The sequence below is a fragment of the Pristiophorus japonicus genome, chromosome 7 (assembly GCF_044704955.1).
Source record: "Pristiophorus japonicus isolate sPriJap1 chromosome 7, sPriJap1.hap1, whole genome shotgun sequence".
In the NCBI taxonomy this organism is placed as follows: domain Eukaryota; kingdom Metazoa; phylum Chordata; class Chondrichthyes; family Pristiophoridae; genus Pristiophorus; species Pristiophorus japonicus.
Genome location: NC_091983.1, coordinates 127,169,534 through 127,197,413, shown reverse-complemented (window position 1 = coordinate 127,197,413; position 27,880 = coordinate 127,169,534). Strand labels below are relative to the sequence as shown.

Below are 27,880 nucleotides of genomic sequence, written 5' to 3'. Positions count from 1 at the left end.
TTTTTAAAGGGCGTAAAGATTTGCCGCCTCGCCGACTACCGCTATGGAAATCCTAGCGTCAGTATGCGTGCAACATCTCCTTGGGGCGGGTCTCGCCAAATTCACTTTTGCTGCTTCACTTACTGGCTGATGGGGAACTCGTCACAAAACGTTGGCATTTACAAGTTGAGGTAACAATTCTGGGCTGGTATTTAAGAGACTTGCAGCCGGGCCGCGGAGATCGTGGTCAGTGCTGCGTTCTCTCCTTGCAGAGTGCGTCGGTGTTGGCGTGCTGCGACTACTCAGCTTCACAACTAGCATTTTGCCAAGATTGGTGACTAGCACATCGCGGCTACCTTCTGCAACTTAATGGGGGCAGGGATGGCACATCATGTCTTCCTGCGGTGAAGACTTGAAAGGTGCCGGCTACAGAGACGGCTTCAGGCCAATGTGGGTCCACGCCAGGGGAGGCCATACAGATGCGGTGTTTATCATTCATATTATTCTTACCTTGATATGTTCGAGGGGCAGTGCATAAGAAGGCTGTGGTTCCGCAAGGAGGTGGTCACCGAGGTCTGTCACCTCCTCCAGACAGACCCCAAAGCTGACATTGGCGCCAGGACCTCGCTGTCAGTGGCAGTGAAAGTGACAGTAGCCCTCAACTTCTATGCTACCGGGTACTTCCAGTCTCCTGTAGGCGATATATGCAACATCTCACAGTTTGCTGTACGTTGCTGCATTTGCCAGGTGACCAACACTCTCTACAGCCAATGAATGGACTACATAAAGTTCAGCATGTCCAGGCACAGCCAGGATGAGCGCTCCTGTGGTTTCGCCAGGACAGCAGGCTTCCCCATAGTTCAGGGGGCCATTGATTGTACGCATGTGGCATTAAGGGCCCCGCCTCACAATGGAGAGGTGTTTCGCAATTGAAAGGGCTACCACTTCCTCAACATACAGCTGGTCTACGATCACAGGCAGATGATCCTCGCTGTCAATGCCAGATATCCTGGCAGCTGCCACGATGCCTTCATCCTGCGAGAGAGCAGTGTGCCTCGACTGCTCCAGCCACCACATGAAGGGCGTGGCTGGCTCCTCGGCGACAAAGGATATGGTCTCGCCACTGGCCGATTGCAACCCTCCGCAATCCCACCACCCCTGCCGAGCAGCACCACAACAGCAGCCATATCGCAACCAGGACCAATATAGAGCAACCTATCGGGGTTCTGAAGCAGCGTTTACGATGCCTTGACCGCTCTGGAGGGATATTTCAGTACTCACCTGATAGTGTCCATCTTCACCGTTGTGTGCTATATGCTGCACAACCTGGCCATCATGAGAGCCCAGCCATTACCAGCAGGGATGGCAGCTCCACCTCAGGAGGACGATGACAATGAGGAGGAAGATGAGGAGCTTCAGCCAAGGAGGAGGCAGCCTGACACTGTTGTGGCTGCAAGAGTGATCGTCAGAGATTCATTGCGCATCGATTGCAGTGACTGATGCAAGATGTGTCGAATGGGCAGCCTATTCACCTGGTGATGTGCTGATGACATTGTGCCCTACCCCCCACGCCGTGTATATAAATGGCAAGACAAGAATGTGACAAATTAAAATAATTTTTATTGACAAGAAAAACCAGTGTGCTATAAAGAAGCACTAAAGGATGCCATCATTCACAGCAAAGAATGATGGAAACAAGACCCATTGAGACATTCTCACCCACATCCATGTACAACTATTTACATTAGTTCATATTGGAACAAGGACAGCATCTCTGGCCACTATCACACAATTCTTTAGCGGCTCATGCAAATGCAACTGTCTACATGAGTTCATATTCTAGAAACGTCACCATCTCTGACCACTAGCACACACATCTTTAGCAAGTTTTTCTGAGTGCTTTCCCACCCCTTCCCTTCTCCCCACTCCCATGCCTACTGCTCCTCCTCAATGGGGTCTCAATGCCTGAAGCAAAGCTGGTAAAATTCACACTGTTGGCGCCGCTGGCACAGCTGATGGCCTAGCAGGACATCCCACAGCAGCTCGGGCCCTGGAAGGCCCGGTTGCAGACTGCATCACCTCAGCATGGACGGCAGCATTCTGTGGTAGATGGGTTGCAGAGAGCGGCAGGGGCAAGGGCACAATGATGTCAGCCTGAGAGACGACTTCCCGTTCCAACTGGCCTGACACACTACTACTCACGCGGGACAGAGCCTCAGCATCTGGAGCTATCTGGCTGAGCACAGACTGCTGCCATGCTTCGGCAGGGTTAGATTGACCCCCAGACACGATGGCAGTGCCAGGGCATCAAGTAGGCACCACGGAGCTGATTGATGCCACCATGCACGGACGACATGATAGTCTGCAGGCCTACCATAGCGTCAGCCTGGTGCTCAATGGCTACTGCCACGTCAGCCATAGCCCATGCCACCATGTCTGAAACCCCATGGTCACTTGAAGCATCCAACATCCATTGGTATCTACCAAGGAGGGGCTCAATGGGCTGCTGTGACACAAATGCAAAGGTTGCGGTGGACCCCTCCATCCTCACAGCTAGTGCATCGACACTCTTGGGCACCCTTGACAATACACCCAGCAGATCGCTGTGCATCTGCAATGACTGTCTGGCGAGATCCTCTAATTTGGGCTCATCATCAGATTGCTGCTGAGCATCACTCAGGCGCACACTCACCCTCCGGGGAGCTGGCCCCCTGGTTTCCCCTCCCTGTGGCATTGCTGCAGGCCATTGGATCCCAGAGCATCACCCACCTCCATCTCCCCGACCACACAGCCGCAAAAGAGCTTCTGGTCCCGCTCTCTGAGGACGCTGGATCCTTCATGACGTCCTCCTCCTCTCCACCATCACCCGCAGTGGAAGGCTGACATGTAGGCCCCTGGCCGTCTGAGTCATCATCTGAAAGCACAAAGCCAGAGAAGATTGTTTACCTGCAGGGAAGGGGGCCAGGACTGGGAAAGGCGTTCACAAATGCCAGTCTCATGGAAAGTGGTGAAGGATTGTGGTGGGGGGGCTAAGTGGCTTGCTAGAGGCTGCAAAGGAACTCAACATACCATCACTGTCCTGAGGGGGCTCAGCCTGACGCACTGCCACCACACCTACTTGTTCACCTGCACAGGAGTCAAGGGTTGGACCTCAGAGTCCTTTCCTCCAGTCTGCATCTGGTCTCATCTGATCTGTTCGAGCTTGGCCTGCAAGATTAAAGAGAATGTCAGAGTTAGTGTCCGAAGTGCCTTACATAGATCAGAACATGTTAGTGTATGAGAGTCTTTAAAAGTCGACATAACTTTCATTAGCTGTGAGTACTTGGTGTGGAAATGCTTGAATGAGGGGGGGCGAGGCCCTAACAGTTACTGTGAGAATGTTAATTCCTGGATTCTTTTACTTCAATCTGGTTCAGTAAAATTACTGAGTCGAATACCTCTTGTGCTTTGAACAAAGCAGTCTTTATTACCGGCCAGTAAGACCTATCAGACAGAAGATATACTCTCTGGATAGAGCGTACACACTCCCTACGGATAGGTGAAGTTACATCGTAAAGCGTTAACAGTTATACAGTTTTGAAATCAGATAACAAAATACAAATGGATTGACAGTCTAACTCAGCCACTCATTAGTCAATCTATATGAGATGTTCTTCTTGAAAGCTCAAGTATTGCCTCCAAATGTTTCAATCTAATGGTGTGACTATTTACTGAGACCTTGCAATTCTGCAGATGTATTTCATGTTACAATTATATATTATTGGCAGGATTAGTGACTTGAAACCTTGAGACAGACTGTTAGCTATGCTGATGTTGCACTATTTGCAATCTGACATTCTCCCAGCTATTCTTCCATGGCTTATACATTTTCATATATCCCGTTTACTTTACTGTCCTTAATTCCATATATTCCGTTCAGATATCCACATCCCCCCTTTTATCATTCTATGATAACATTTAGGATCATTCTATGAGTATTGCATTGTTGAGTAGTTCTCTAGTTTGTTGGATCATAACCCGGGAACCCTTGACCACAAGAGGGTCTGCTAACCTTGTCATTGCTTTACAGCAGAGGTTAAGGCAACCAACAATCAAACAGCAGGTAATTATTATGATGAGAACAATTGCCCCATGTATTAGATAGGATCTCCAAGATCCACCCAGAAACCAATCAAACCTGCTAAGTTCTTTTGCTGGTGTGGATAACTTTTTCACCTCCCTCCTTATGTGATCGGCAAGGTGGGTTATGTTTTCTGAACTATCAGGAATGTAAGTGCAACATTCAGATCCTATCAGGGCACACGTTCCCCCTTTCTCAGCTAACAGGTAATCGAGGGCCATTCGGTTTTGTAATGCTACGGTCCTTATCGCTACCATTTCAGCTGTGATGCCCTCCAGAGCCTCAGCAGTGCGGTGAGCTACCTGTTCCAATATCGTTTCTTTGAATCCATCTAACAGTCTCAGTTAGGGTCAGGGGAACGGTGCGCAAAGGAATTCCCCCTTTGGAATGTATAGGGATATGTGAACACACCCAGCATCTAGTGAAGTGCCCTTTTTCCGCATAAACGTAAGACATATACAAAAAGGTGTTTACATGGAGCTCTCGCCTTTGTCTTCCTTCCCGTGCACCAAAACTGTCATATATCAACACTATTATGCAGACAGTAGCATACAGACACAATCTCATCTTATAAATAGTCCAATTATTTAGCTGATAAAAAGAGTTCTGTTTTCACGTTTCCCTTCAGGTCTCCGTCAGTGTATTTGGTCAAACTGATCCTCCTTCAACTGCCTTGTTCAGCTATAGGGAGGAGGAGATCTGGAACAGAAACAGGAATTAGACTAACCAGCAAAATTTGTTTAAATGGTGATGAGCTTGCAGTGGTGCAGGTGAACCCAGGCATTTTTCCCCTCAACCTTGGCTGCAGTGGGGGTAGTGAGTGACACCTAAAAAGGCCCCTCCCATTGTGGCTCTAATCCCTTCCGAATCCATACTTCCCTGGTGCCACGAGGGACAATTCGGGTAAAACTGGGAGGTCGAGGTGAGCATCTTGAACCTGGTTGTGAACTAGTCGCAGAGCCTGAGTCAGAGAAAGAACATAGGTGGTCATCAGTCTAGCTGAGATCTCATATCTAGGAACAATTTCCCTCATTAACACCTTAACAACAGTCTGAGTCTTATTGTCCAGGTTAGGGTAGGCTTCAATCCATCTGCTAAACACATCTACTATTACTAACACATATCTGTAACACTGAACTTTTTGCAACTCAATGTAGTCCAACTAAAATGTCTCAAAGGGACCTTCGGGTAGGGGCGTTTTACCCCAATCACAGGGGACTCCCTTCCCTGGAATATGTTGCTGGCCAATCAGGCAATGACTACTGATGTTCTGGGTGAGCGCCTGGAGTCTAGGGTGCCACCAAGTAGCCAAAAGTGTGTCACTCGTGGTCCTTGCTCCACAATGAGTAGCAAAATGCAGACATTCTATAACCCATGAAGCCAACTCGTCAGACATGCAAGTCTGTTCCGCGGGAGTGGTCCAGAGTTTAGAAACATTGTCATAAGTACATGCATAATATTTCCACAACAGTTTATCTTTTTCAGGAGCGTCCCCCTGTGCTTTTATAACATCTTGGATGGTTGGCATTGGTTTTTCCGAGGCTAACTTATCCTTTGCAGGATTTTTAGTCTGACTCATAATTTTGGGCACTACCATCTGTTGGTCACGAGAGGCCTGTTTGGCCTCTTGGTACAATGGCAATGCGTTTGGGGAACATGAGGGCTTGCAACAAATCAGATACTAGCTGTTTGAGATATCTCATTCCCTTGTGAGGTTAGGAATCCCCTATTTTTCCATAATTGTCCGAAATCATGCGCCACCCCAAAGGCATACCTAGAGTCGGTATAGATATTGACTTTGAGATCTTTGGCCAAGATGCAGGCTCGGGTGAGGGCGAATAGTTCAGCTTGTTGAGCAGAATAGGCGGTTTCAAAGTGGCAGATTCCAAGACCTGATTCTCCTGGTTTACTATGGCGTATCCTGAGATTCGTGTATCTTCTGGATTAATAGAAGTACTTCCGTCAACATACATAAACAATCATGACTGGGTTCTTCCTCATCTTTGGTTGGCTCAGTAAGAATACAGTCTGGATCTTCCATTGGTACATCAACTAAATCTTCCCTGACTGATGTGGCCTCTTAAATTAAAGATAAACAATCATGACTGGGTTCTTCCTCATCTTGGGGTGGCTCAGTAAGAAAACAGGCCGGATTAATTGCAGTACAGTGCCGAAAAGTCAGTTTAGGATTGCCTGTGATTTCAGTGGGTTCTGTCGGATAGAGGGCCAGTCCACATTGCCGTGCACTGGGATCTCAATTAATGGGAGTATAACCCACTTGGGAGGGGTCCTCTGCCCACACATGAGGATCCACATAGTCGGGTATGTCCGAGCCAGTATGATGCCATAGAGTTGTTAATACTTTCTCGGGGTCCCCATTAAATTGGACTGTTCGGCCATGTTTTACGATTTGCACATCCCGGCTGGTAGGGTCAGCCTCATCTATGGCCTTGTGTACCATAACTCCCAAATCTTTAGCATGGTGAGGGGCTAATACTTCACGAGCAATATGCGGTGCCATTGTTAGGGGCTGTTTCCACAGATTCTTATCCACTTCCACAAAATCTGCCTCTCTTTCCAGTCCAGTCACTCTAGCCCTTAATAGAATTCCCTTCACTTCCCCTTCGTGATCCTGATAAAAGTTCTGCAGGACCTGATTCTTTCCACTGGGATCGTATGCTAGGGTCACGTGACAGGGTGCCTGCGGCAGGTCCAGAGACCACCACTGAGGGGTTCTAGTGGTATAATACTGCCACTTAAGGGTTTCCTGTTTTACAATAATCCCGTTATCTCCACACTCCAAATGCAACTGGAATTTGCAAAGGAGGTCTCTAGCCATCAAGTTACAGTCCAGATTGGTTGTGATAACAACTCGATGTTCCACCGATTCTTCCTGGTAACCCATTTTAACCGGTTCTGACACTGGGAATGTCGAGATTTGTCCCAGGAATCCTGAAAGTTCCTGTGTTTCAGTAGAAGCAGGGAGTTTAAGCTTTGATTGTACAGAAGACATGAAGGCTCCCGTATCTATCAAAAAGGGTTGCCACTCATTCAGAATGGGTTCGTCGTCCGGGGAGGATCCCTGCACAATCAAGCTGCGTAGTCAATCGGGGGACAATTGACCAAAGGGGTTGTTCTGGGAGAAGTTAGTGTAAGATCCTCCTCTCCCCCCTTGCCCCCCTGTTCTTCCTCCTCTTCCTTTTCCATGCTGACGGTAGGGGCAATTTTTATTCCAATGTCCTTCCTGCCCACAATTAAAACAGTCAATTCCTCTTACCCAGTCCCGGCCTCTTCCCATACCATGCCGGGGACAATAGGGAGGTTTATTAGCAGGGCTCGGGCCGTTTGGTTGTTTAGTATAACCGTATCCTTGCTTATCCATCCAATCCTGTATGCAACACTGCGGTTCTATTGATCCTTCCTCCCGAGATGGCTCTTCCTTTCTAGTCACGTATTCAGTCTTGACCCGGGTTGGGGGCGCACCTCCCCCCTCCCCTTTCTTTTTCTGCCAATAATATTTAACTGCCCTTTCCATCTGTCCGGATAGCGTGAGCAATCAAATAGTTGTTTGAAGATCACAGACATCTATAGAGAGGTGGTCTGCAGCTTGTTGTGCATCAGGGTTTGGCATTGGTCTGACAGGGAATTGGTGTCGGGACTTTGGGATCTTGGAAATCATTTCCAGGCCGGAGGATGTTTCAGAGCTGTCTGACTGCTTGACAGTTCTGCGTCTCGATCGGCGGGGGTGTTTGCTATGTCTTTCACAACTTGGACTGGTAGGTTGACTAGAAGATTTACGGGACTGTTTGTGATGTTGAGATATAGTTCTGCCCTTTCGAGTGTGAGATCTGGTCCTTTCGGCTGTATTGCTTGTAAACTGGGGATCCGAATCGCTATCAGAGGATGAGGAGTCAGTTTGGGTTTGTTGCTTTGGTGATATGTGGTTGTTCCTAACTCTTTTTACCGGAGTGTTAGGTGGAGGGTGTTGGGAAGAGGACTGGAGCAAGAGGCCAGGGGGTGCGGGAGGCGCCGTTGGGCGCTGAGTCAGTGGCCACTCATCAATTTCATCATCAGCCTCGGTTAACACAAAGCCAGCCATTTTAACTTGTAGTTGATCAATACCTTTCTCAGAGGTCCCAGAGGATCTCTTAGCAAGTTTCTCGTGCGCACATTCATTCTTTTTTTTTTTAAAGACGTCTACAGTTTTAACATGTGTTCCCTCTGTCAATGCAAGTCCTAATTTAATAGCATTTGTTTGCCAACTCGATAGAAGTGATGCATCTTTTAATTTCTGACAATAATATCGCCAGGTTGCAATTACATTTTTTTTTTTATCCCCTTTTCCTCGTCCCCTTCTCCAAATTAATCCCTGTGCTTTTTTTTTACCTCTACGCTTCTAGTGTCACTGGTCATCCCCTAATAATTTGTTCAGGGCTCCTGATAATTTTCTAAAGTCATCAGCTCTTTCAGGGAATTCCTCACATAACTTTTGTAGCGGACTATCCGCATCCGTGGTTTTATCTAACTGATTTCCCATTTTCACACTGCCCCTCGTATTACTGTGTCGCTACGCGTTCGTGTCGTCGTGCAATTTAAACAAACTTACAAATAGACACAGACTTTACAGAACTAACACGGACTTTAACTAACTCCAAATCTAACACTTACCCGCATCACCGCACGGTCCGCGTCGCCGCACGATCTTAATACTAAACTACCACGTCGCCTCGCAGTTCACGTCGCCCCGCAATCCGCGTTGCCTCGCAGTTCACGTCGCCTCGCAATCCGCGTTGCCTCGCAGTTCACGTCGCCGCGCAATCCGCGTCGACCCGTGGCTCGCGTCGCCGCGCGAGTTAAGATACTTTAACTTTACTTCAAACACTTACCCGCATCGCCGCACGGTCCGCATAGCCGCGCGATCTACAAAATAGACAAAGACTTCTAACACTTACCCGCATCACCGCACGGTCCGCATAGCCGCACGATCTACAAAATTACCCGCATCACCGCACGGTCCGCATAGCCGCGCGATCTTAATACTAAACTTAAAACTCTAAACACTTTAAGACTTACAGACTTACTGCCATTAGCACTGACTTTCGCGATTCGCGTTGCTGCGCCTCTGCGTCACTACGCGTCGGCGTCACTACGCGTTTACGTCACCGTCACTGCGCGTTGACGTCACTGCGCGTTCGCTTCACTGCGCGTTTACGTCGCTGCGCGTTCGCTTCGGCCCTTCCTTCCGAGTTGCTGCGGGGGTTTTTTTTTAAATTCAATCAGAGCCTAGACGGGCCAAGTGATATACAAGGTCGACGTCGTACCTGAGTTGAACACCTATCTTCTATTTAAATCCCCATTTTATTCCTTGTGAGCCTAATTTCTAATTTTGATTTCTTATGAGCCTCAATTAATTTTTTTTTTAGTCTCCAAATTTCCCTATCCTTTCGCGTTACTGCGCAGTTTAAATTCAATCAGTCAATGAAAGCCCTAATTTAATGGAGTTTTTCTGCCAATTGGACAGGAGTGATTTTATATTTTTCATAATTTAAAATCTCAGAACATTTTTTTTTTCTTTCGGCACCTATTTAGTACGTTACTTTTTTTTTATAACTAGAGAGAAGTCTGGCACGTAGGCTGTGGACTGCTTTTCGTTATCTCAATTGTTCCAGCCTCAAGGTCGTGTTATTTAATATAATTTTTTTTTCCTTTTGAATCCATCTCAGTTGTTTTGCTGTGCCTTCTCTGAATGTTTTCTTTCAACAAGTTTTTCTTTTTTTTTAAACCACCGGGACCATGTAATTTTTTCTCTTTTTAACAAATCTATCCTTTGGGCATTTCCTGGCTCCGCAACTTATCATCCGAATATACGTAATTCAATAAGGTTCACACTCTTAAACTTCCCACATACAGGACAACACTACGAAGGGTTAAAACAAACTTTCATTCTGTTTGAGATAAAACAAACCACAACTCCCCGGCTTTTTTTTTTTACAGTAAAAGTCACAGAAGCATTTCTCATTTAAACAGACATTCATAAGAGTCTCTTTTCTTTCCTATTAATTTTTTTTGGATCCATGATTGATCATCTATCCCTATCTAGCTCTAACTATCTTTCCAAGTCGCCGCTTGGTTTGCATCATCGCACAATTTCCCTATCTCTATCCCTATTCTAAGTTTGAAAGGTATTCACCAGATTGTCCTGGATCTCGTTCAGACACTACCTGAGAACCAGCGAGTGGCTAAACTTTCCTCAGACTTTTGAAACCGGGGGAAACTGGAGCAGTATTGAAATCATACTCACTCCAGTGGCCATTTTCCCCTCGTCTCGTCCAAGGCTAGTCTGGCTCTTAATTCGCAAGTTTTCGGCAGTCGTCCGTTGAGATCCCACTTCTGACACCAAATGTTAATTCCTGGATTCTTTTACTTCAATCTGGTTCAGTAAAATTACTGAGTCGAATACCTCTTGTGCTTTGAACAAAGCAGTCTTTATTACCGGCCAGTAAGACCTATCAGACAGAAGATATACTCTCTGGATAGAGCGTACACACTCCCTACGGATAGGTGAAGTTACATCGTAAAGCGTTAACAGTTATACAGTTTTGAAATCAGATAACAAAATACAAATGGATTGACAGTCTAACTCAGCCACTCATTAGTCAATCTATATGAGATGTTCTTCTTGAAAGCTCAAGTATTGCCTCCAAATGTTTCAATCTAATGGTGTGACTATTTACTGAGACCTTGCAATTCTGCAGATGTATTTCATGTTACAATTATATATTATTGGCAGGATTAGTGACTTGAAACCTTGAGACAGACTGTTAGCTATGCTGATGTTGCACTATTTGCAATCTGACATTCTCCCAGCTATTCTTCCATGGCTTATACATTTTCATATATCCCGTTTACTTTACTGTCCTTAATTCCATATATTCCGTTCAGATATCCACAAGGTTAGGGTCATCCAGACGCATATGAAGACTGAGGAGGTAACAATTTGAGGGGTGGTTTCAACAACGGAGTAGGAAAGTTAATAGCGCACATGTAGGCCCTTGGAGTCGGTGAGGCTGCAAATGCATCTGGCCATGGGGTCAGACGCATTCACATTGAGCTCATAGCATGGCATGATCAGGCTAATGTCAAATATACTCATCCTCAGCAACCGAGTCATGTTGTTTCTCTTCTTGCGATATTGGGCCACTATCCTGGCATCGTGCCACTCACTGAAACTATTTCAGCGACTTCCCACCAGAATCTGTGAAATGTTTGGGTCTGTGGCCTCCTGCTAGCCTCCATCCTGAGTAATTCTCGATACCTCTCCAGGGCGTGAAGCAGTGCATCGACGGCGGTGTCCGAGAAGTGGTGAGCGCGCTGGCGAGCTGCTGTTACATCTGCCATCTTCACCCTGTGAGTGAGTACGTAGGAAGGGAAGATAAGCATCAGGCAGTGCCGCGCCCAATCACTGCCTCAATTGAATCCAGGTGGGGGCAGTATGTCTGTGGCGCAGTTACAAATTATGATTGTCGCCTGGATGTGTCCGCCTCATTTGCCGTCCCATTTACCGCTGTTTACCGCCTCCAGATTTAACACCTGATTTAACGCTGCAATCCCCTTTTTCAGGCGGCAAAACTGAATTTCGTGGTTGGTGGCGGCAACTGCCGCCTGACGGTAAAATCTCCATTCAGACGGTGACACTGTCTCAAAAATGGTGGGACCAAATTCGACCCCTTATTCTTTATAAAATTGAGGGGGTTGTCATTTGAGGCTTTGAATGCTACATACATACTGTCAGTTGCTCCTTTCTCCTGCCAATCTGTAGAAATGGATAGCTCCTCCCTGTTATGGTCCAGTAAAAGCCATGGTGGTTTGCATTTTATTGCACTAAAGTTCAACATTTAACATGTTAGCCCTTAAATGCATAACCAGCTCATCTAAGTTCAGATCCAGCTTGATGCGGTGATGAATTGTTGATCATGTTTTCCAAACTTGGCATACTCGCTGTTTCTTGCTGGACTTTCCTTTTCCACCCAGTCAGACTTTGCGATATCCCTGATGATATTGTAGGAGCCAGAGCTCCAGGAGACATCATCACCGGAGGACTCTTTCCAGTCCACGAAAAGGTGGAAAACTTGGCAAACCGAACTCAGCCAGGATCATTAAATTGCTCGGGGTAAGATACATTATTAGTAATATAATCAATTAGTTTTGCACTGATCTAGAAATATTGATTTAAAAAGTACAGTATCATTTGTTCAACATACATTTTATATTACAAAATAGGCACTGTCACATTTGAAATCAAGAATCAGAAATAATTCACTCTTAGCTAATATTAATAAGTGAACAAATTAATTTGCTCATCTCATGCAAGTCTATAGTTCTTTTTTTTTTCTATCAATATTCCCGTGCTTCCCTCTTGCTTATAATTCTGTTTTCCACTTTCTGTTTATACCTGTACCTTTCTTGCAATAATGTCCCTTCCTAAAATATAGTAATCAACAGCTGTACTATGGGGGGGATTTTTCAGGGGGTCAGCGGGTAGGGTGGGAAATTTTCTTTTTTTGACAGCGGAAAGGCCTTTCCCAGATGTCGGGTCTGTCAGCGCTGAACAGACCTGACATGCAGCGGCGGGGGAGGCAATTCAGGTCATTATGATCTTGTTAACAGCCCATTAAGTAGTATTTTGAGCTCACCTTCAGAGTTTACCAGGTTGCCCGTTGGGTCCACGCTGCTTGGAGTTCATGTCAGGTAAGGAGTCGGGAGTTGTATGACCATGGAATCATCTCATTACTTGACAGCTGGAAATGTGCTATAAAAACTCCCATCTCACAACTGTTCACTTTCCAAGCTCAGAAGTTGTTGCTTACTGCATTTGGAAGACAGATTAAGCTTTATGCAGGTTGCAAGTGTTTGGAGTAAACTCTGTATCCAGTGTCACCTCATTGGAACAACCTCTCTCACCATTGACAGATCGCTTCTCTCATCTCAAGATCACCTGCCATCTATTACATCAGCATCAGTGCTCATGAAACTTGAAACTGGTATGATTGAAAGGATGAGGGTGAGTACGAGGGGTGGCTAGTGAGATGGGGAAATGATAATGTAGATAGAGAGAGAGGGATGGGTGGAGATACAAGGTAAGTTGGAGTGAGTAAGGATGTGCAAGAGTAGGGTAGGGAAGTCAGAGTGATGGGGATATGATGTGTGGCACAGCAGCATGAGGTTGAGTGTGGCTTTGCAATAATGTTTCGTGATCTACTGAGATCATTGACCACTGCAGCCTGGTCCTCCTGATGACATTCCTGCTTGTGCCCTCCTGTGCAATGTGCAACCAGGCTGCATTAGTCTCCTGGGGAGGTCTCTTCTGCCTATTGAAAGGAAAGAGAATCACCCTGCATGCTATGACTCCCTCTATAAGCATATGGAGGGAGTCATGAGAAGGCCTGGGTGCAGCAGTGCACCTTTGTGCTGTGCTTGTCAGTGTTTGCAGCATCTCAATGCTGAAGAACATTGACAGAACAACTATCAAAATACATTTGCATATGGTCCCCTTAAGGAAACCAGCTGATGATCGGTCATCAAATGATGTCATCAGACCTGCTTCCTTCAATTGGCCACCAAATGTGCTTAGCAAGCCCACTCAATGTAAAATCATTCTACACAGCAGGATGGAGCCAGCAGCGGGGTCAGGACCCACCACCGACGTCGCCTGCCATGGACATGGTAAAGTTGGGGAAATCGCAGCCTTTGTTACAGAGGATATATTAGACATACAGTCAATGCATATTTTCAATTTGTTTCAATCAATGCATTATAAAATTAAACAAATTATTTTACAAGCTTTGTAAGAAGAATTGGTAACTATTTCCCATTACAATTTTCTTTCCTTATATCCCTCACCAACAATACAATCTGGTGTGTCCAATTCCAAGAACAATAAAGGCATCTGAGTACTTCACTCCAGTAGCCATTGCTCATGCATGTGCAATTCATCCATTGATCTATCACAGTCAAACAACCTCAAAAGTATGCTTCCAGTAGGAATTTCCACACAGCAATCAGCAATTTTTGTCCCACTCTCTAGAGCCAGACATGCTAAGAGCAATTGTAGAACCTGATTAGGATGAGTTAATTCATACAAATCAGGGATCAATCCCAGGCATAGATCTTCCAATTGGCAAAATTCAGATGCCTTGTGCTTTTTAAAATAATGATGGGTATTACATGAGAGATGAGCTCCTTTTAGCCATCTAAAGTGGTATATATAGTACAAAGCAGGAACATAAACCACTGGGCAGGACACAATGTATATTGGGTGTCCTTTCTTTGATGTAAAGACAGGGCACCTCAGTCTGTTTGCTGATGATCACTCCTCGCACACCTGTCAATGTTTGTATACAATGTACATGCTGAACTCCTTTTAGAACAGAGATCTTGGTAGTTCAGCCAACTAGAAAGTGGCGCATTCATCTGATAGTTTGCATATTTCAATATATGCCAGCAATGCAAACAATGTCGTTTCAGAAACTGGGCTGCCAGGATCCTTTAAAACAGCCAACCTCAGCTGCTATTTCTTTCTCCTCCCCCACAATGGTGGTTGCCTGAGATGTAGTTTATGTGGCATGGGCACTCACTACGAATATTTAAATTACTGAATCTCCCACTGACCCTGTATACTCCGGCAGAGTCAAAACGGAGGTTCCTAATGGGAAGATCCCGGGACGTAAGTTAGGATTGGTGACTCGCAGCAACTTGGTGCCTTAGTTGATGTTTATCCTGGTTCTAACCTGTTATTATCATGGTTCAGCACTGATGGAAGGTTTTCATTTACCACTGATAGTATGTTAAGCTCTTGCTTATCCAAAAATTACATACTAACTTGGTTTGTAATTGATTGTATTTACTGATAAATACCTGTCTGATGTGTCATAAGGGGAAAATATTGAAGCTGTAATGGATTGCATTCCTAGGAGCCGAAATTTCCCCTTTTTATAAGGCCTCTGGCTACCTGAAAGCAGCGGCCATGGGTCGATGCGGAATGGCCGGCGCGTCTCCATGGAGTGGTTGCCAGTTTCGAAATTGCCCTTCCTCAGTTTTGGAGCGGTTTCCCACCGCGGCTTGCACATGAAAACCCCTTACCGACCGGCAGTAATCTCTTCCCGAAATTGCCCCTTTCCCAGAATTGCCCTGCGGGAGCAGCCCCACCACCAGTCGGTGCCACTGGCAGCTTTTGCTGTTGGTACACTCTGTGTGGCTTGGCGACACAGCCACTCTTAAAGGGAAGGTGGCACTGCCGGCAACGCCATGTTATTTGTTTTTGATGGCCAACAGCCAGGTCGGGCCAACATCTATGGCCGCGGGTTCGGGCAGGCCGCCAACATGTGCCCTCTTGGGTGCAAGGCTGTTGGCCCAGCCAAACCCTCCCTGGTGGCCCAGTGTTTGCCACTAAAGTGGCTGCAGAGTTCGTAGCGGCCCTCCCCTTTAACTGACGAGGAGGGACGTTGTGACATACCAGTGCGATGACTTCATCAGCATGGCGCTGATGCCTTGCAGTGTGGGTACTCCGCTCCGCCCCCACTTCCACACCCATGATGAGGCCACTCCGCTCCGCTCCAAAAAAACATGAAGTGCTGAACTTCTCCGGTTTGGACGCCCCATATGGTAGATGCGACTCGTTTTGGGCGGTGGGCAATTTCGGCCCCTTAATCTTCCAAAGTTCTCTCGATTCAGGAACCATTCCTTTAGATTGGAAAATTGCACATGTAACTGATATTTAAAAATGGTGAGAAAGGGAAACCATAGAATTATAGACCAGTTAGACCAACATCTGTTGCCAGGAAATTGCTAGAGTCTATAATTAAGGATAGGCTGGCTGAACACCACAAACATTTTCTGTTGATCAGAGAGAGCCAGCATGGGTTTGTGAAAGGTAGATCATGCCTGACAAACGTGATTGAATTTTTTGAAGGGGTGAGTAAAGTAGTGGACAGGGGAATGTCTATGAATGTTATTTACATAGACTTGCAGAAGGCACTTGATAAAGTCCCACATAAGAGACTGTTAACTAACATAGAAGCCCATGGAATTGAGGGCAAATTATTGATCTGGTTAGGAAATTGGCTGAGTGGCAGGAGACAGGCAGTAGGGATAATGGGCAGGTACTCAAATTGGCAGGAGGTGATTAGTGGTTTACTGCAAGGATCTGTGTTGGGGCCTCAACTATTCACAGTATTTATTAATGACTTAGATGATGGCTCAGAAAGTCATTTATTCAAATTTGCCAATAACACAAAGATAGATGGAATTGTAGGCAGTGTAGATAGAAGCATAACATTACAAAAGGATATCGGCAGGTTAAATGAATGGACAAAACTGTGGTAAATGTAGGTGAAAGTGAGGTCATCCACTTTGGATCTAAAAAGGATAGAATAGTGTATTTTCTAAATGGTGAAAGGCTAAAAATAGTGGAGGTTCAAATTTGGGGGTCCAGGTACAAAGATCATTAAAATGTCATGAACAGACACAGAAAATAATCAAAAAGGCTAATGGAATGTTGGCCTTTATATCTAGAGGACTCGAATACAAGGGGGTAGAAGTTATGTTGCAACTATACAAAACCCTGGTTAGAACACACCTAGAATACTGGAGACCAGGCCCTCAAAACTGCCACCAAGCTCATGGTCTATAGGGCTGTAGTAATACCCGCCCTTCTGTATGGCTCAGAGACATGGACCATGTACAGTAGACACCTCAAGTCGCTGGAGAAATATCACCAACGATGTCTCCGCAAGATCCTACAAATCCTCTGGGAGGACAGATGCACCAATGTCAACATCCTCATTCAGGCTAACATCCCCAGCATTGAAGCACTAACCACACTCGATCAGATCCACTGGGCAGGCCACATAGTTCGCATACCAGACATGAGACTCCCAAAGCAAGTGCTCTTCTCCGAGCTCTTTCACGGCAAATGAGCCAAAGGTGGGCAGCGGAAACGTTACAAGGATACCCTCAAAGCCTCCCTGATAAAGTGCAACATCTCCACTGACACCTGGGAGTCCCTGGCCAAAGACTGCCCTAAGTGGAGGAAGTGCATCCGGGAGGGCACTGAGCACCTAGAGTCTCAACTTCGAGAGCATACAGAAATCAAGCGCAGGCAGTGGAAAGAGCGTGTGGCAAACCAGTCCCACCCACCCCTTCCCTCAATGACTATCTGTCCCACCTGTGACAAAGTCTGTGGCTCTCGTATTGGACTGTTCAGCCACCAAATAACTCACTTCAGGAGGGACAGCAAGTCTTCCTCGATTCCGAGGGACTGCCTATGATGATGATGAGTACTGTGAGTACTATGAGCACTACACCTTAGGAAGGATATATTGGCCGTGGAGGGAGTGTAGTGTAGATTTACCCCAATTTCAAGGGTCAAGTTACAAGGAGAGATTACACAAATTAGGGTTGTATTCCCTAGAATTTAGAAGGTTAAGGAGTGATCTGATTGAAGTTTTCAAATTTTTAAGGGTAACAGATAGGGTAGATAGAGAGAATTTATTTCCACTGGTCAGGGATTTTGGGACCAGGGGGCATAAGTCTAAAAATTAGAGCCAGACCTTTCAAGAGTGAAATCAGGAAACACTTCTACACACAAAGGGTGGTAAAAGTTTGGAACTCTCTTCCGTGAACGGCAATTGGTGCCAGATCAATTGTTAATTTTAAATCAGAGATTGATAGCTTTCTGTTAACCAAAGGTATTAAGGGATATGGGCCAAAGGAGTTAGGTCGCAGATCAGTCTTGAAATGATGGAATGGCAGAACAGGCTCGAGGGGCTGAATGACCTACTCCTGTTCCTATGTTCCTATGTGTGTGTATTGTTGTATTTTCTAGATTTGACCTTTCCACATTTCTCCAAGCCCAGGCTATGATATACAGCATTGAGCAGATAATTCTACTTTGCTACCGGGTGTCAAAACTGGGATATGAAATTTATGACACCTGCTCTGATGCCATCGCTGCAATACAAGTCCCCACAAGGTGTCTTTCCAAATTTAATTCCTCGGACAGTTGTGTTGAAGTTCACTGCAATTACACAGACTATGTACCCATTGTAAAAGCAGTTGTAGGGGAAACATTCTCAGAAATATCGATTGTAGTTGCAAGTTTGTTGGCTCTGTACCTCATCCCACAGGTATGTGCATTGCTTATTTTTACTGTACAGTTTTGACACTTTTGCTGTTTAAAGCAATGGTGCTGTCAATTTATTAAGCCCACATCACTAGGAGATGAATCACAAATGACTGAAATAGCACATCACTTCTCTGTAACATAAAATATCACGTTTAACGTTTGGTGACGAAAGTAGCGTTTTGTCATATATCCAGTGGGGAAAATTTCTGCATTATAGGAAAGATTTTATGAATGCAAATGGTAGGATTGATCAGGAAGGTGGGTAGAGGTGATCGGGAGGGAGGGCGGTGGTGATCAGGTTTGGGAAGGCTGGGCTATGATGGCTAGTGATCAGGGAGGATTAAGATCACAATCAAGAGGGGACAGGTGGCTGGCAGTGGACCATGTGGTTTGAATGTGGATCCGGAATGGGCACTCCTTCATCTCCCAGCTCCATATTCAGGTAAGTATATTTTAAACATTTACCTTGTGGTTGTGTTCTGCAATGATACCTTTCAGGCTGCATGTAGATCTGGTTTTCTATGTAGAGCTAGGCTTGCCAGAAAAGTTGAAGCCTATGGAATGAAAGGGAAAGTGGTAGCATGGATACAAAATTAGCTAAATGACAGGAAACAGAGTAGTGGTGAACGGTTGTTTTTCGGATTGCAGGAAGGTATACCGTGGTGTTCCCCAGGGGTCGGTACTAGAACCACTGCTTGGACAGGGCACCATTTAAAAATTTGTAGCTGACACAAAATTTGGAAGTGTAGTGAACAGTGAGGAGGATAGTGATGGTCTTGAATAGTGATGGACATAGACAGGCTGGTGGAATGGGCGGACACGTGGCAGAGGACATTTAACGCAAAGTGCAAAGTGATACATTTTGGTAGAAAGAATGAGGAAAGGCAATATAAACTAAAGGGTACAATTCTAAAGGAGATATAATTATTCAAAATCATGAGGGATCTGGACAAAGTAGATAGAGAGAAACTGTTTCCATTGGCAGAAGGGTCGAGAACCAGAAACATAGAAACATAGAAACATAGAAAATAGGTGCAGGAGTAGGCCATTCGGCCCTTCTAGCCTGCACCGCCATTCAATGAGTTCATGGCTGAACATTCAACTTCAGTACCCCATTCCTGCTTTCTCGCCATACCCCTTGATCCCCTTAGTAGTAAGGACCTCATCTAACTCCTTTTTGAATATATTTAGTGAATTGGCCTCAACAACTTTCTGTGGTAGAGAATTCCACAGGTTCACCACTCTCTGGGTGAAGAAGTTCCTCCGCATCTCGGTCCTAAATGGCTTACCCCTTATCCTTAGACTGTGACCTCTGGTTCTGGACTTCCCCAACATTGGGAACATTCTTCCTGCATCTAACCTGTCTAACCCCGTCAGAATTTTATATGTTTCTATGAGGTCCCCTCTCATTCTTCTGAACTCCAGTGAATACAAGCCCAGAAGACACAGATTTAAGGTGATTGGCAAAAAGAACCAAAGACAACATGAGATAAAACCTTTTTACGCAGTGAGTGGTTATGATCTGGAATGCACTGCCTGAAAGGGTAGTGCAGGCAGATTCAATCATAGTTTACAAAAGGGAATTGGATAAGTACCTGAAAAATTGCAGGGTTACGGGGAAAGGGTGGGAGTGGGACTAACTAAAGTGCTCTTGCAGAGAGCCGGTACTGTGCTGTAACCATTCTATGGGGCCGAAATTGATGGCCTTACCGCCCACTGCCACTGACATTCCTCCTCATGTTGCGCCCAGTGCCAGTTTCAAATTGGGCTGGAGCGGGCGGGAGGGGAGAACCGCCGGGAACCGCCCGCTGACGTCAGCGGACAGCCGAGTGGCATAAGTGGACTCCCGCCCGCCGAGATGCCCGATTGATGTGGGCGGGAGTCGGCGCCAGGACAGGAGTGGACCGCTGCGAGGAGGCTGGTATATCCCCGAGGGTAGGTATGAACAGCTGAAAAAAGAGGTTAGTAACCAATTTAAAAATGTTTTCGTTACAACGACTTACCTTGATGGGGTCCCCTGAAGGTCTTCTGATGTTTTAAAAAATTTTTTTTGATGCTTTTTAGTTGAAGCTCTTCGACCCTCCATGGGCCTGACTCCATCCTCGGCGGCACTTGGGTGGCAAGCACCTTTGCCGCCAAGACTGAGTACTCCCACCCGCTACCTGCCAGATTGACGGCGTAAGTTGCTCTTTTGCCGCCGGCCGCCCTTTCGAGGATCTTTTTGCTGAAAACCCCACCCAAGTACCGTCAGGTATATTGGCGGCTATCGGCGGTCCTTTGGGCGGCACTTGGGCGGGTCTTGCCCTTCACCAATTTCGGCCCCTATGATTCTAAGATTGGTCTCAGCACCAGACTCCTAAGGCACCCCAATCAGTACTTTTCTCCACTCCAATGTAACTACCATTGGGCTAGTTTCTTAAATATTATCCAGGTTTACTCTGGATCCCCACAACTTTCAGTTTAATTAATAGCCTTTCATGTGGTACTTTGTCAAAAATCTTTTGGAAATCCACTTGGTTTGTCACTTTCTCAGAGAAACAAGGAATTTGATGAGGCAGTAGCTTCCCTTTGTAAATCCATTCTGACAGCTGTTAACTGGGATATTGTTGCACAGGTGTTCCTCAACTTTGCTTCTGATCATCGATTCCATTTTCTTTACATGGAATGGAAGTAAGACTAATGGGTCATTAGTTGCCTGTGTTTGTTTTGTTGCAACTCCGGTGGGAGTTTGGCAGATGGGCTACAAACCAGGCCCGGATCTAGACATGCCAAGTCCTGACCTTACATGCCAGTTTGCAATTAGCCTTGTAAGGAGCAGAGCCCTTACACCACTCTTTGCAATACCAGTAGCACAGAGGGAGCATGGCAGGGGATTTCATATGTTAGGAATTCCTGTGATTTTGGCCTCTGAGTCCTGGTACATCTTTTGAGGAACAATAGAAAATGTACTAAAGAAACTAAGTAGAAATCTCTTCCATAATGGCCCCACTTGGGGACCAAGGCAGGCTCCTTACAAACCAGACCTGGAGGCTTAAGTTGTCTTTCTGGGAAGGAATCCCTACGTCACACCACCTCCGCACGGGGTTGGACACCAGACCTCTGAGCGGCCATAGTTGCCTTGGCTCCCGTTCCACAACACTGGCCTTGTAAAGGGCAGATGGAGTTCCCATAATAGCTCCAAGGACAGACTAGTTCCCATCTATTTTCTGGTCAAATCTATTGCCCTGCCATTAGAGTTACAGCAGGAGTTCACTGGAAGGGCTGACTATTTTCAGCCCCAAATGATGCAGCTAAAGATTTGTAGAAAGGAATTTGCTCACTATGTAATTGGTCAGACATGTGGGAAATTAAATATAACACTGATAAATATAAAACATCATATATAGTTCAAAAATATGTGACATAAATTTATAGGGCCCAAGTTTCCACATGATTTGCGCCTGATTTTTAGGAGCAACTGGTGGAGAACGGACTATCTTAGAAATCGCAATTCTCCACATTTTTTTTCTGCAGTTCTAGTGAGGTAGAACAGTTCTACTTTGGAACAGAATTTTTTCTTCAAAAGGGGGCGTGTCCGGCCACTGACGCCTGATTTCAAAGTTTCCACAGTGAAAACATACTCCAAACTAAAGTAGAATGGAGCCAGTGAAGATTTTTGTAGAACTGAAAAAACCTGTTCTACACATTAAAAAATCAGGCGTAGGTTACAAATTAGGCATCCAGAACGAGGTGGGGGGGGTCTGGTCGGCGGGGGGGGGGGGGGGGGGGGAGCGGGTGTCGGGTCTGGTCGGGGGGGGGGGGTGCAGGGAGCAGGAGCTGGCCCTGGGAGGAGCCTTATTCACGCAGCCCAGTGAGGCCATTCGGCCAAGGCTAGGGGCTGCGTGCTTCGGGCCCCTCCCACACAGTTCGGCGCCTGGAGCTACTGCACTTGCGTGCCCACTGTAGCGCGCATGTGCAGAGGTCCCGGCACTGTTTTCAGCCGCCCCCCCACAGCTCGTGCTGGCTGCGCCGAGGGCCAGAGGACATGTAAGTCGGTGGAGAATACCGAGGATTTTTTTAGGCGCCGTTTTAGGCGCGAAAAACGGGCGCCCAGCTCGGAGGGGCGCCCGTTTTTTTTCTTGTGGAAACTTGGGCCCATAATGAGCAGACTTAGGACAGAACGACACACAGGAGTAATGGTAGATGCATTGCTTTCAATATCCAGACATCATAGAAGCAATTCAAAAGCAAATAAAATGTTAGAATAAATAGCCAGAAAAGCATTTAGAAGTTATGCCAAGTATTGATTGCAATTGATTTAAACCATTTTAATTAGTTTTTGTTACCATGCCACAAAGATTATACGCCTGCATTAAAATAGGTATAGAAAAGAGCAATAGGACTGAGCCTAAATGTAAAGCTACAACGACAGATTAGAACAGTTAAAGCTGTAAAGTCTTGAAAGAGGAAGGTTAAGAAGAGGCCTCATAAAAGTACGTGAAATATTAAAATGTATAGGTAAGATAAACCCAGACTTTTATTTCAAATGATAGCAGCAAAGTAGGAGTGAAGAAGGTAAATTAAAATCTGTGTAAAGTATATCTGCAACAGATATCAGGAAAATCTTCTCTACCCAAAGAGTGGACAGCATTTGGTCTCATTTGCCCATCAAGGTAATGCAAAGTTTTGATGGGTTAAGTTACTATTTTTCATCTCTGACTTTTTTTATGTTCTTATGTTGTTGTAGAATTCATAAGAACATGGAACTAGAAAAGGTCACTCAGCCTGTCAAGCCCATTTCAACTGCAGGCCATTACAATTTTCTCTGTCATGGAATCTACCCAGTCCGCTCAATCTCCCAAGAGAGTCTAGGGGTAATAAGTTCTGTCAACTTTCTTCCTGACCCTTGAAATAAAGGAAGTGAAGCTTCAAACTACTAATTCAAACTTGTAGCCCATATTATTGAACTTTGACCAGTTGCATTCCACAGATAACTCACCCAGCATCCCAGCAACAGAAGGACCATCTTGTTTTAATAAAACATTTAATTATCTAATGTGCTTCTTACATTGGAGACATGCTGCGTCAACTGGTTCTTTAATGTAGCAAAAACTGTTGGTGTTATGGGTTATACCATCTACATTGGGAGGCAGATTCTACAGCACCAGAGCACCAGGCAAACAATTGTGCAGGTGCAAGTCTTTTGATTACGTAAAATTAATATAATTTGCTTTTCATTTTGATTTTTGAACAGGTCAGTTATGAAGCTTCAGCCGACATTCTAAGTGATAAAATAAGATTTCCATCATTTTTCCAGACTATTCCTAGTGACGTACATCAAACTGAAGCTATGGCTAAACTTGTCAATCATTTTAAATGGAACTGGGTTGGAGCAATTGGCAGTGATGATGATTATGGCCAGGCTAGAATGAACAGTTTTATCTCAAATGCAGGGAAGTTTAATATATGTATTGCTTTTCATAAACTTATTTCAAGTTATATTAATCACCAAGATGTAAATGAAATGAGTATAGATCAAATAGCTGAAAACATTAAGAATTCATCGGCAGAAGTTATTATTTTATTTGCAAAGGTGCCAATAGTTATCCAACTGTTTACTACATTAATTAAGCAGAATGTGAGTAAGACCTGGATTGCCAGTGATTCCTGGTCTACTTCTAGACAGGTTGCCAGCTTGTGTCATATTGAAAAAGTTGGAAACATCTTTGGCTTTTCCTTCAAAAATGGAACCATTCCAAACTTTGTTGATTATTTGCAAAAGTTGGATCTGTGTCCCAAAGGTGCTACAGGTTCATTGAAGAATAGAAGAAATTCTATTTAAACTGCTCAGATCGATGTGTTAATGACACAGGGACCTGTAATGCAAACTCACAGCAGCACAAACCTCTTGATATTTTTAATCTGGTGTCTCATTGTGCTTGTACCAAAGCAAACAATGCTCTGAATGATCATGATTTAATTGAAAATATTCATCCAGGCACCATCTACGGCGTGTATTTAGCCATCACTGCCATAGCTCATGTTCTACAAAAGATCATCAGCTGAAATGAAGAAAAAGGCACAAACATTTTGAACTTTGCAATTTGGCAGGTAACTATTACATAATAATTAATCAAACTATTTAAGGAACTTTCTGGTCAATAATGAATGGCACAGTGAACTGCACTTCTTGGACTTGGTCTCAAGGTGGTGAAAGTCTTCTCTTTCTAGTAATTATTAAGGCTTTGATTGATATGTGTTTACTTAATATCAACCCTGTTTTTTGGATGTAAGTCAACAGCATAAGTTGCCCATAAATTGGCTGAAATTAGACAGAATAGAAAGTAGATTATGTGGAAAATGTAACACTGTTGTGTTAGGAATGCTTTTCCGAAACTCAAGTTACGGGCCTAGAAAGTCCTAAATTTGCACTCCATTGCTGGCCATCTAGGAGGGCAAGACTTTGACCTGCCCATCTGCCCTCACCTTGACTCTGTCCCAAACCCTGAGGACGGAATCATTTAAATAACAAGGACAGGTGCCTGCGTAAGTAACGGACTTGCTGAGGCGACTGCCCCCTGGAGCCAGCAGGATTTTGGAGCAGTTCCTTGTTCCTGACTCAAACTCTACATTGGAATTGGGAGTGGGTTTTCCTGTGCTGTTGCTTGTTATAGGTGAGGTGAATGTCACCATTTGTTGTGAGTGCGAGCCCCAGCATCCATTGCTGTTTTTGGGAAATATCTCTGGAAACACAAGAAGAAGAAATTATATAATTAACACACTCGGAACAACTGTGACTAGTTGTGTTGTTGTGCTGTCTGCTAAACTTAGACTGCACAGAGTGCCCAAATGTGTGAAACATTCGGTACAGAAAGAAAAAGCAACAGTAATGAGTGCTAACCTGGGGATATGCATTGGCCTCCTGAATGATTCATTTGCCATGCAATTAGCCGTCCTGCTTCCCATAATATGAGTCAACGCATCAGCTCCTTGAGGTGAAAGTGGCTGTTATAGCCATAGGAACATAGGAATATGGGAATAGGAGTAGGCCATTCAGCCCCTTGAGCCCGTTCCACCATTCAATGAGATCATAACTGATCTGCGACCTAACTCCATATACCCGCTTTTGCCCCATATCCCTTAATACCTTTGGTTAACAAAAAGCTATCAATCTCTGATTTAAAATTAACAATTGATCTCGGATCAATTGCCATTTACGGAAGAGAGTTCCGAACTTCTACCACCCTTTGTGTGTAGAAGAGTTTCCTAATTTTACTCTTGAAAGGTCTGGCTCTAATTTTTAGACTATGCCCCCTAGTCCTTGAATGCCCAACCAATGGAAATAGTTTCTCTCTATCTACCCTATCTGTTCCTTTACTATCTTTACTATCTTGAAAACTTTGATCAGATCACCCCGAACCTTCTAAATTCTAAGGAATACAACCCCATTTTGTGTAATCTCTCCTCGTAACTTAACCCTTGTCTTATGTTTACACTTGGAGCAGGTACATTCACTTATCACCTCTTCAACGTGTAAAGTTACTTTCTCACGATTGCCCAATTCTGCGAATTCTTCGCGATTCGCCCAAACAGTAAACTTTGGCAGAGTGTGGCGCCTTTCTATGCGACAATTACTTCAGTATCATTCCAGGGCTCTCACTGTAAAAAGGCCCTTCCCACCCAAAGCTTTTTTTTTAAGTTAACTATTTTATCATTTTATAAAAAAAGAACAAGAATGTTTACACCTTAAAGTTATACTATTGAATTTATGTGGTCATGAAAGATCATTTCCACTTCGTCAACAGTAAATTCAGGTTGCCAGGTACAGGTATGTTTTACCTGTTGGGCAGGTTACGTTCTCACATGGGGAGAGGATTTTACTTCATAGAATCAAAGAATTTTACATCAAAGGAGGCCATTCCTTTGAAAGATCTATCCAATTAGTCCCACTCTCCTGCTCTTTCCCCATAGCTCTGCAAATTTTTCCTTTTCAAGTATTTATCCAATTCTCTTTTGAATGTTGCTATTGAATCTGCTTCCACCACCCATCAAGCAGTGTATTCCAGATCGATGTTCTCTGGTTATCAACCCTCCTGCCAGTGGAAACAGTTTCTCCCTAGCTACTCTATCAAAACCCTTCTTGAAATTTGAACACCTCAATTAAATCTCTCCTTAACCTTCTCTGCTCTCAGAAGGCTAATCAATGCTTCTCTAGTTTCTCCACATAACTGAAGCCCTTCATCTGTGGTCCCATTCTAGTAAATCTCCTCTGCTCCCTCTCTAAGGCCTTGTCATCTTTCCAAAATTGAACACAATACTTCAACTGAGAACTAATCAGTGATTTGTGAAGGTTTAGTACAACGTCTTTGCTTTTGTACTCTGCCTCTATTTATAAAGCCCAGGATCCCATCTACTTGGACTCTGTCTTCTTGGCCATGGAATACTGTTATGGAAATCACATTGGGTCGTATGCCTATCCTTTCTCTCACCACAGACTCCTCGAGCAGTATGCAGCCCCACTGGGTTTCTTTATCATTAAGAAAGATAAATAGTGAGAAATGTGAGCAGGTCAGTGGTGCCCTATATCGATCCACTGCCGTTGTATTTCACATAGTGGTTGAAAATGCATTGAGTCTTGCGGTGCCCTATGTCAATTCCCAACCTGATTCAGCTACCAGGAGAACGATGAGCAAATAAAATGAATTTGGAAGGTGGATCACTGGAGTACAGCTCCTAGGCTATCTCAAGAACAGTACTGACAGTTGCCTTTTTGGTTGGAGAGAAAAGCAAATGGACCTAAAGAGGGACAGTAAAATAACAAATAAACAAAAAGTAAAGAGCAAATAACCAGAATGAATAATAATGGGATCTATTTCCTGAAAATCTATGAAGTAAGACATGGATATTCTTCTGTGTTTAAATGCTCTCATTAACATGTCTTTGTTGTATGAACCACACTCTAGTGTTGTGTTTAATAATTTGCTGTAAAAATTCAGTTATTTAAAAAGCACTTCATTCACAGCTGCTCAATGAACTGAAGTTAACTTCTCGGAAGAGAATAGTTACTTTCACATTCACCACACTGGAGGTTCCTCAAATAGGTACGACTTAACTAACTGGGAGATGGTGAATGGAATCATTAAATTTATTATAGTTTCTAACTATGATGTGAAGAGCGAGAGAATAACATCCATTGATAAAGTGTTCTTTAACAACACCCAGGTGATTTCATATATATATATTTACTAGTTGATTGATTTATTGGTTTTATTGCAGTGCTTTTACATCTTATATTTTAAACAGTTTTCAAATACAGATGAATTTCATTAAGTATTGTGCACAATTTAGCAATGCTGTTATGCTTACTTCAGTTAGCTCACTCCTTAGGTAAACCAAAACAGCCACTACCTCACACAGCAATTTATGTTAAAACACCTTTTTCCAGATTAATTTAAGATTATTTTTGGAATACAAAATATTGAGGAATGAATGTGAATAACAATTATGGCATTAAATGCATTTGTTATAAAGTTCTTGGTCTTAATATACCAGCACATATAGATTCTATAATGGGGCAGTAAATATTTACAGTATTCACCATTACTGGTGGCAAGGGCTTC

The 27,880-nt window shown here is 44.5% G+C and overlaps 1 protein-coding gene across 1 annotated transcript; it reads left to right on the top strand.

Moving 5' to 3' along the window:
- The first annotated feature begins 12,072 nt into the window (after nt 1-12,072).
- Nucleotides 12,073-24,102, top strand: LOC139266628 (G-protein coupled receptor family C group 6 member A-like). Its single transcript, XM_070884218.1, has 3 exons — nt 12,073-12,269; nt 17,982-18,282; nt 23,515-24,102. The coding sequence occupies exons 1-3, from the start codon at nt 12,073-12,075 to the stop codon at nt 24,100-24,102; spliced, it is 1,086 nt and encodes a 361-aa protein (XP_070740319.1).
- The last annotated feature ends 3,778 nt before the right edge of the window (nt 24,103-27,880 follow it).

Bases quoted from the DNA above. Each gene is read 5' to 3' on its own strand.
- LOC139266628 (XM_070884218.1), top strand. From the start codon at position 12,073: ATGTTTTCCAAACTTGGCATACTCGCTGTTTCTTGCTGGACTTTCCTT. The intron at 12,270-17,981 runs GTAAGATACATT...TGTATTTTCTAG, and splicing joins GGATCATTAAATTGCTCGGG to ATTTGACCTTTCCACATTTC. The intron at 18,283-23,514 runs GTATGTGCATTG...ATTTTTGAACAG, and splicing joins CTCTGTACCTCATCCCACAG to GTCAGTTATGAAGCTTCAGC.